Source organism: Mercenaria mercenaria, unplaced genomic scaffold, assembly GCF_021730395.1.
Source record: "Mercenaria mercenaria strain notata unplaced genomic scaffold, MADL_Memer_1 contig_1986, whole genome shotgun sequence".
In the NCBI taxonomy this organism is placed as follows: domain Eukaryota; kingdom Metazoa; phylum Mollusca; class Bivalvia; order Venerida; family Veneridae; genus Mercenaria; species Mercenaria mercenaria.
Window position 1 is genome coordinate 9,863 of NW_026460010.1, and position 10,352 is coordinate 20,214.

Genomic DNA, 10,352 nt, shown 5'->3' on the forward strand with positions numbered 1-10,352 from the left:
ATCTGGTACAGGACTTTGGACAATGACGAGCTTTATTTTAAACCTAATTCCAGCGAAAATTCTCTGCAGAATCTGTGCTAGGTGCGTAACTTGTGAACAGACGTGTTTGTTACCAAAAAATTTTGCATCTTACGAATCGGTTGGGCAAGGATTACGTAAAAACGGGAGAAAGTTTCATCAAGTTACATGTATCCGCTGAAAGAGCTTTTTATTGCGGGGTTTATGCACGTTATCTCGTTTAAAACAATTGCGGATCAAAAAGTTATAGTGAAAAAACATACCTGAAGTGGGCCTATTTTTAGCACTTTTGCGTGCACGTTATCCGATTTAGTCACGTGGTTTCCCCACCGTGTATACGCATAGACTCTACACATCGAATAAATTAAATACGGTATTTGACGATGTAAACGGACACTAGTTCGATTTAGTTCAGGAAATCAATGCGTGTGTACCTCGTGAAGGTGGATTTTAGGGCAAAAACTGAAATATATAATTGGTAAGTTTAATTTTATTTATTTAAAGTAGACTGTAGTAAAGAAATACTTAATTTGTCGAAATAATAGATAACATCTGGAGGTGTTCTTGGTATATTAATCAGTGTTCTATTAAAACAACTATACCGCGGGCTTTATACCATTTGAATTCGTGTTATAAACATGTCGGAATTGCTAAAACTCCGTCACTATGGAAACTGAGCTAAGAATGTGCTATAATAATTATGTTCCTCGGATAAAATTCGGGAAGGGGATTTCCCGAAACACAGAGATGAACATACAATTATTAATAGCCACAATGATATGTTTCATTACTCAGAACGACAGATTCATATTAAGGTCACTGATACTAAACAGATTTCTGAACATTACTCGACATGTTCTGTTTTCAACCATACAATAAAATACATGATTGCCTCACTAAACTGGGACGCATTTTACTATATGTGTGTGATGTAAGGACACTCTGTGGTCATTTAAATCAAAGACCATTGCAGATACAAATCAATGTTTTCTTCTGTTATTGTATGTAGATTTTTTTTTAGTATTGCAGTTGCACCAAATACATCTCTCCATATTTTACAATACAATAACCTAGGTATGTACAATGTACTCAGATTGATATATAAATCAGTCTAGATATTGACCACTACATGTAGAAACATACCGTCTGTTTATACATGTCCTGATTTTTACACAATAGAGTGGTCAAGGTTATTATGAAAACGCATGGGTGATTTCAATGATACAGGGTGGAATATAAGTTTTATTACGATTTGATGTTTTTTTCTGTGCAGTTTTTATTGAGAATTATCTTAAACTCTTAAATAAAACATATGTTCTGCTAAACTGTATATTAAATGTGTATCAAAATTGTAATTACTTAAGGACACGTCACGGCTGAGATAGTATAGCATTATTACAATACACAGTCGGTATTGAAATTGTGTTTCCAATACATGTGCTCATTAGATAAATCCTCAATATCTATGTGAAAATAAGGGATGTGTTTTGTATTATTGCAACACTGTGAGTTGCTCTAATTACTGACAAATGACTGAAACAATAGGAATTCGTACGAGACATGGATAGACAAAACGACAGTGAGGTAACAATATATTCTTTTATTGTTTTAATGTACGAGTTGTAAGCTACAATATAGAATACCCATTTTATGAAAATCAAACTGGAAGTTAGAAATAACAGAAACAATTTAATTAGGTCATGAGTCATCATATACCTGTCAAAATTTGTCATTAGTTTTCACGAGCTGTCAAAATTATTTTCATCTCTCTATTCTGCAAATGCATTGTTTTTTAAAGTAACTTGATCGGATATTGTAGTGTGTAACTTTCTTTACATTCCACATTAATATTTGTGCTTGAAATTGCTTTGTTGAGCTCACCGAAGTCACATATGAATGTGTATTGTTTTAGTTTATTGTCTGTTATAAAGGTACCAAATCTCAATATTAAGATATAAGAATTGTTCATTTCTGGTAGACAAAGGAAACTATTTGGTTGAATCATAATATAACGGTTTTTGGAAAGAACTGAATATTCTTTGGCTTTTTGTTATTCACCGGAAATTCAAAAAGTGACACCACCTTAATCCTAGATCATTACTAAATGAAAAAAGTACTCAAAATTAGTTTTTTAAAAACCAACCCTTACTGATTTAATCTTGTTATTTTTCTTTTAATAATCGAAACTCAGAGTTATTCAATGAATGTGTACTGGAGACATATCAAACTACCAGATTTATTTCACTTTTTTGCCCTTGTGCGCCTACTATTTGAAATATTCATGGTTGAAAATGAGGACCAAATGCCATCAAATCGTACGATGTCCTTTCAAAATAGCTTTTAATTTCGGGCCAGCTGAATGACTGAAATTCATGATATTTCGATCTTGTTGTGACAGGAAAGGCCGTACCGGCGACAGTAACCATCAGAACAAATCAACACCCTTTACAATATTTACAAATTTATTTACAAAAGATGATTATTAACAATGAATAGATATGAAAAGAAAAAAAACTGATTATAAGAAAGAAAAAAAAAAAGAAAGTTCAGTATCTCTAGATACAAAAGTTCTTATAGTCCATTCTAATCTGACGTGACACAGGTCTTTAATGTAATTGTGAACTTTAAGTAGCACAAACAAAACATAGCTTCTAAATTCAAAATACAGTCCCTTTAAACCGTGAATACGTTGATTCCGTGTTGGCTCCCTATGGTGGTAGGTGATTGCATCCCTGAGCTGACTTCAGAGGATAACAAAAATCATCGTCTTTGCGGTTTACGGCACAACCATGGGACGAAAGCTCTGCGCTGGGAATATCACATCCAGGCGAGTGAAGACAAGTGAACCTCGGGCATTGTACTTCCGGGTTATGACATCACCAGGTAAAATCGTCTGGCGGAAGAAGCTAAAATATATAACATATGGTAAGCACCATAGCAAAACAAATAAGTCAGGGCATAAAACTGCTCCTTTGGGTACACCATACCTCCGTAGGCTCCCATAAATAATACGTGCTACTTATACAAAACATATGTGCTACTAAGTTCAAACGTCACATGATTAAAATACGTCACTTATTACTTCCATTATTACAAAGATTACTTACTTAAAAGACTAAAGTTAAAGTATGAAATGATATGAAAAGTATATGATGAAACATTATAGATACGGACATGATAAACTGCAGCTATTATTTACAACTACAAATTAACAAAATTCAATGTAAATCAAACGTTATATCATAGTTGGCATCCATATAATATCTAATGCCAAACACTAAAACGGACATTGTATGTGTATGCAATAGACTGGCACACAATTTCATATTACAATAATATATTACAAACATGGCACTAGACTTGCCATATAGAGTTATACATAACAATACAATGCAGTAATGGCGTTCCATAATTAACAAAATGTTTGACATAAGTTTTTGAAACAGTGCTTTACAATTATCACGATACAAATTTCAGTATAAATTTTACATCTTATATAAACGAAACATTTAGACTCCTCTTTCTAAATAATTTACAAAAGTCTGAAAAATTTAATAAATCATCCTGACATACCGAAACTAGCTAAAATCACATGCCGAAAAGTAAATGTTACAGAATTCTGTAGAATGAACAAAAATTTACCAAATAAAAATCGTAATGCAAAAATCATACAAAAATCTAACAAATAAATTTCTTACCTCGATCGAGCATAAATTTCTAACAAGAAAATAATTCAGACATAGATTCGTCTATAATGTCGGAAGGTGGTGTGCGCAAGGCATATCTAGTGCATATCTAAATTTCATGGGATTCACGGCTAAGCCGTGGACTCCGACTATTGTCATTTTCACGGGATTCACGATATAGCCGGGAAATCTAACTACTTTGGCGCGAATTTAAATTGACAATTTGAGGCCCATTATAGTGGTTTTGGGGATAAAAACATAAATTACTGAAGTTTATAAAATATCAACTTTCTTATTACTGAACAGAATTTAATGAAATTTACATGGAAATTTAAGTTATGAAATACAGAAAAACAAGAGAGGTATTTTATGCGTGAAATCTGACATTTACCTCAATAACTCAAAAATTTACAAAAAGATGATGCAATACCTGCATTTACAATACATATAAAATAAGGCCCGTATGTCAATTTGTGACACTTGTATTGAAAGAACATCCTGTTCAAAGATTGGTACAGATTTTTTTACAGCCAAATATCGAGAAAGCAATTAGTCTCGAAAATCGTACAAATTTTGTAAAGCTGAATTGCAATGTAATACTGAAACTGCAAGATCGGATATATCGAAATTGAAGTTTTTAAAAACCTAAATAGATTATTCCCGGTATCATATTTCAAGCCTGCTCGAAGTTTCAAAGCAATCGAATTTAAAGCTAGGATTGAATGTGAAACTAACTTTTGAAGCAGTGAATTTCGATCTTGCACTGATCTTATTTGCAAGCTCGCTCGACGTTTCGAAAACCTAGCACTGCATGTCGAACAAGTTCGAAAATGAAAGTCAAATTTTCAATCTGAATATTTAGCAGGTATTGAATTAAGAGCCAGTTTAAAGATCGCAATTTAAAATTTTTAAAATGCCGATTGTCTAGAAATTCATGCTAGCTCAAAATATTTGAATTTCGATCTTCCTGCTGGTTCTAATTTCATTTCTACCTCGAAATTCGATGATTTCTTTTGATTTTAATTTCGATTTCCGAGTTTGTGCGAAATTCAATGTCAGCGAAATTCAACGTCATCCTTTCGAAAATTTTAATTTCGATCTTCTACTTCTAACTTGCCCAAAATATGCCGCCTCAAATTTCAACGTTTTGAAACTTTTAAGTTTTTATCTTCTTACACGCTCGTAATTTAATTCAAGCTCGAAATCAGTTCCTTAAGATTACCATTTCGACAGACTCGATGTTCAATGCCGGCTCGAATAAAACACTGAACATTTCAGTTTCGAGATTCGAGCAAGATCCAAATTCGGTGCGAACTCGAAATTCTTCTTTTTGCTCAAGCTGTCTAAAATTGACTATTGGCTGTAAACAAAATCATATTGTAGAGCGTCCACTAATTTATAAATTCGTACATGTGTGCAGTTAAGCGGGTGAGAAGAAATCAGTCTTTACCGTTAAGAAACTTAAATTCCATAAGAATTGACGGAAATATACGAGAATGTTCGAGTCTTTCCGATAGCGAAAAAAAACCTATACTCATCTGCAAAATGCTTAAAAAAGAGGATTTTCTTCTTCGACTAGAAAACTGAAGTTAATACGAAACAACAGCTAAATGAATATATATTACTAAGTCGTTTGCAATGGTCTTCAAGGACAAATAAGAATCTATTTATCCTTTGTCAAACAGAAGAAATTTCAGCAAATTATCCTTTTTCAAATATGTATCTAATTGTAGATAGACAGACATAAAGTATTCACAAAAAGACCATTTTCTTTTAAATTCCTTTTAAAAATAAAATATTCATAAGAAAGACACTGCTTTGAATATTATCACATCGTTTGCAAAGCTAAAATACCTATAATACTTATTGCATAAATTTAAATAAACTAAAGGACTCCTTCTTTGTGCTAAACAATTTTTTTTCACTCGTGCGAAAAATCGATGGGTCTAATTTTCCCATATGCATAATTATTGATGAGCACATGACCTTCGCTCACATGTAGTATTATCCCCCTTGACCCAGTTAAAGTGATTTGGTAAAAAATATGGATTTTTGACTGTATCTAAGTAACCTATTGATAGAGCTTCATGAAATTTTACATAAATGAAGATCTATCAATAGGGTGGTGATCCATGCGCAATGTCGTCAGGATCACACGGAGATCAGCTTCAGAGTTTTTGTCCTTTTCTTGTTTTATTATAATCCATAAATTCCCAAATAACAATGTAATCCATTAATGGATCTTCATGAAATTTAATGCAAACATAGACCCCTATAGGACGGCGGTTCATACATATTTTACGTCAGGATCTCTTAAGCAACTGGAGAGTTATTGCCCTTTAAGTAACACATTGATGGATCTTTTTGAAACTTGAAACTTTATACAAATATAGATCACTATTAGGTGGTAGTGTATGCGCCTTTTCGTCAGGATCTCTTCAATAGCTGCAGAGTTATTGCCCTTTAATTATTACAGCTTTCAAAATATAGTTCCCTTATTCACAAAACAACATATACGGTGGGTGATATAAATTCACTGAATTAACTTGTTACTTATTTTGTGAAACTTGTGCCTTAGAGGACATGGCTTTTAGTGACGTTTAAATCAGAGAAACTGAATAGTTCGATTTATTTCAGTATGACTTTGTAGGCTTTCAGGCTTAAAAACTCGTGCATTGCGTTAGTATAAGTACTTAGTACTAGCCAGGCCATACAAATTGCATAAAATGGGAACTGAAATTGAGTCAGTGTTTTTTACATTACTGTGAAGGTCGACCAGAAGCACCCTCTCTTATATTCTTCCTCGCGAGTTTATATTCCACACTACAATTTCATTGCATTTGATACTTTTCTGAATAAAAACTTGGTGTTAGTAAGATATTTGATTTAATTTTATGAAGTGTCGAAAATATGTATACAATGTAGTTTTAACTAAGAAAGTTATTTCTTATAGTTATAAATTTTTGATGATGCTTTCCTACTGATTTCAAGCATTGACAATGTTTGATGATATTTTCTGTCGAAGAAAATATGGAAGTTTGCAATGTTAAAAACCTCATACTTAAATATATCAGCACTGTATATCTTATGAGACCCTATCCCTCGGACAACGTAAGAGAGCGTACATTAGGAAGCACAGAGTTCATAATTCCTTGGAAACATATAAATTTATTGATACTTTAGGATCATTTATTTAGTTTAGGTAAAAGCATATTATCTCATTTTCAATTTCACCTGGACGCTGTCTTCACTGGCATTTTCCTGTCCATTTGCATCGCCTCCTTTATCATTATCTTCGTCATCTTCTTCGTTATCTATGTAGTCGTCTGAAGCCTTTGCATTGTCAAGTTCAAACATTACTCTGTTTAATGCATCTTGTTTATCTTCTAACTCTTTCTTCTGTTGTTCTATAATCTCCTCAAATAACTTTAGTTCTCTTTCAAAATATTTTTTCATGTCATCTCGTCCTACAATTTTATAAAACCAAAATACTCTATCTACATCAGGCCAGGCAGAAATATAAAGAAAACAATTTAGCCCACCAACTCTTTTTATTATGACTATTAAAGGTATATATGCTGATATATGATTTAAAAAATATCAGAATTCATCCGTATATAATTTGAAAGCGTAGGACGCAACCATGCAGAACAGTAGCAAGTAAAAAAGAGTTGTAATTATTCGTGTAAAATTAAAAAATCCATAATACATAGAAACCCAAACTGATATTTTACGTACTCTCATTTTCAGATCCTGACAAACTGGTAATGTCAAAAGGAATATGCCACAAGGCCTTGTATGCTATGTATCAACTCGTATCGTGACTGAGTGTAATGCCAGCCAGCATGGCAAATGACAGACTGTCCAACTGGCTTCGAATCGGATGCATGGTTGCCATGGTTACAATTTACACACTGTTTTTCGTTAATCTTCAGTTTAACCTTACTGGATACATACCATTACCTATTTCAAACACTTTTGAAACATTAAAGGCAGCATATCGTGGATCATCAAACATATTGACAAGTGGGCACAAAAGAAAACCTAGAGTAACACGTACTCTGACTGATATATATGAGAGTGTCTAAACTGATTATAAAAAAGATTTTGGTGTAAAAGGTATAAATCTTGCTGGTTCTACTCTCGATATATTATGGTATAACCCGCCTGAATGGCTAGATGTTCGTTCGGAGGAGAATATACTTCGGTCAAAATGTATATATGAAAATTGCAAGGTGGCAAAAAACAAAACAGACCTTCAAAAATATGCTGCAATTATATTTTCTATGACAGAACGCTTGAGTTACGTGCCCCCACTATCACGAGAGGAAAGAAATCCAGAACAAGTATGGATATTCTTTTACTCAGAATCACCTGTTCATCATTTTAGAATTGCATACCGGCATGATAACTGGAGAAATACTATGAACTGGTCTATGTCTTACAATATGGATGCTGACGTTTTTTGTCCACATGGAGTCCTTGAGTCAAAGAAGGAAATTATAGAAAGTAATTATAGTACTATATTCAATCGCAAGACAAAACTTGTGGCATGGGCCGTGAGCCATTGTGGGGCGCGAAGTAAAAGGGATGAATTTGTATCTGAACTATCATCATACGGCATTCAAATATATATATTTGGAAAATGTGGTGACAATTCTTTTTATAGCAGTTCAGAACTAAAAACGATCATTAGCAGATATTACAAATTTTATTTAAGTTTTGAAAACAGTTTGTGCAAAGATTATATTACTGAAAAGTTTTTTGCATATTATGATTTGGATGTTGTTCTAATCGTAAGAGGAGGTTTGGATTACGACAGGTATCTCCCAATTGAGACTTTTATAAACACGGCACATTTTAATTCAGCTGAAAAATTGGCTAACTATATTCACAGTGTTGGTTCTTCCGAGGAAGCATACGTAAGTTATCTTCGCCAAAAGGATAGATACACTGCTAAGCATATATACCAAATCCCGCTTACTCCTTGCACTATTTGTGAAAAGCTTAACAGACTCAATGAAAGTAGGAAAACGTTCGAGGATCATGTGTCATATATTCATCAAAAAACGTGCTGGAATCCTATAGATATAACTCCAAAATCACTAACATGGTTAAAATTCGCACCAATTGTACTATTAATCTTCAGTATATGTTTGTTTCTAATTGTTTGGAAGTGTAGCAACCTGACGCTTTTACATAAACGTTTGTTGAATGCCTGTTCAAAAGTATGATTAAGTACATATTTTCGCTACAGAATTACATTATGCTTGTCAGTATTTTCAGTGTTACTCTTGATGCTTTTAGCCCTTACCTTGCTAAATTTCTATAATGAACTTGTCCATCTTCAAATTTGGACATCACCATTAACTGTTAAAAGGGGTGCTTATCAAAAAGGTACTGGCTGAATAGCGAACAGTGCAGATCACGGGTGTGCAGGCTGATCATGATCTACCTGGTCGCAAAGGCAGAATCAATCGTGCCCAGCATGGTAAGGGTTAAGAACAGTAAAAACCCTTCTGCTGAAAACGCAAACTGGGCTCTCCAAATTGTTGCTGTTATTCATTTCGATTAATTTGTGCTAGCTGTAGTTGTAACAACTGTGACAACACTTTATATGCTGCCTTGTGTGTTGATTGTGTTGTGATTCTGAAGAGTTCCGTCCCCATTATTTCTAAGCTGTAACTTCATTTCTTTTTCTGGAAGACTTGGACTTTACCCGTTGTATTATTACTTCTAATATGCTACATACTGGTATTGTTAACGTATTTCATTATTGCATTTTGTAGAAATAAAACAAGTGGAATTAAATTGCGTTCAAAGTCAATATGGTGAAATCTTATTTACCACTTTCTCAAGGAAGATGTCGTAGTCTTATCTGAGAACATAAGTTATAATTTGGCAAGAAATTTGATGACTTGTTATAGGACGAAAATATATTTATAAGATTTGTATACAAGTCATTTTAGCATAAAACTGCTGTTATTGTCACTTTTCGGGGTGTTTTAACTGGAGAGAAAACGTGTGTTAACAGAGAGATTCTCGCGCTCACGTGCTGTTATAACACCTTTTTATATATGCGCGTTCCGTGGCAAAGCGTAAACGTATTACGGCCCCAAAACGGATAATTCAGAAGGAAATGACGTCAACGTAAAAAAATCAACGTAGACTTTACCGCGCATTTCATGGAAATTTAATGACGTTGAGGGACAATATATTCATTTACTTGTTTTTTACGCGTTTTATACTATTCTTGCATAAAATCTATTTTTTTTTCACTGGATCCGCCCATGTATTAACGAGAGAAAAATCGTGTGCAAACAAGGCAATTCACGTGCTGTTAATATCCGATTTTTATTTTTGAAATGCTTTCCCGGGGACGTATCTGTATTTCTGCGCAGATTGAAATCTGGTGTTTGTGTTTTGAATCTTTCATAAAAATCTCTTCTTGTCGCATAAAAGATGCAATCTAATCCATAGAATGTTTTGTTGCATCAGTTACCAACGCCAAATGCACTGCCCCCAACAACGTTCGTACTCGCTTCTCCCCCTGTTTACTCCCTTTTTAGAAGTCGGCTTCGATTCAGTTTTTGTACGTAACCGTGAATGTTTAAGAATCGCGTGTAACTTGTGCGATTGTTTGCTTTT

General features: G+C 33.6%; 1 protein-coding gene across 3 annotated transcripts; it reads left to right on the forward strand.

The window, feature by feature from the left end:
• The first annotated feature begins 339 nt into the window (after positions 1 to 339).
• On the forward strand, positions 340 to 9,531 carry LOC123565663 (alpha-(1,3)-fucosyltransferase C-like). Of its 3 annotated transcripts, none has more exons than XM_045359496.2 (2): positions 340 to 496; positions 7,455 to 9,531. In XM_045359496.2, the coding sequence occupies exon 2, from the start codon at positions 7,991 to 7,993 to the stop codon at positions 8,936 to 8,938; it is 948 nt and encodes a 315-aa protein (XP_045215431.2). In that variant the 5' UTR covers positions 340 to 496; positions 7,455 to 7,990; the 3' UTR covers positions 8,939 to 9,531. The 3 variants fall into 3 exon arrangements, with proteins under 3 accessions (XP_045215431.2, XP_045215433.2, XP_045215432.2); XM_045359498.2 differs by lacking the exon at positions 340 to 496 and adding an exon at positions 1,022 to 1,092; XM_045359497.2 differs by lacking the exon at positions 340 to 496 and adding an exon at positions 1,202 to 1,602.
• The last annotated feature ends 821 nt before the right edge of the window (positions 9,532 to 10,352 follow it).

Excerpts from the sequence above, each read along its gene's own strand:
- LOC123565663 (XM_045359496.2), top strand. The coding sequence starts at position 7,991 with ATGACAGAACGCTTGAGTTACGTGCCCCCACTATCACGAGAGGAAAGA.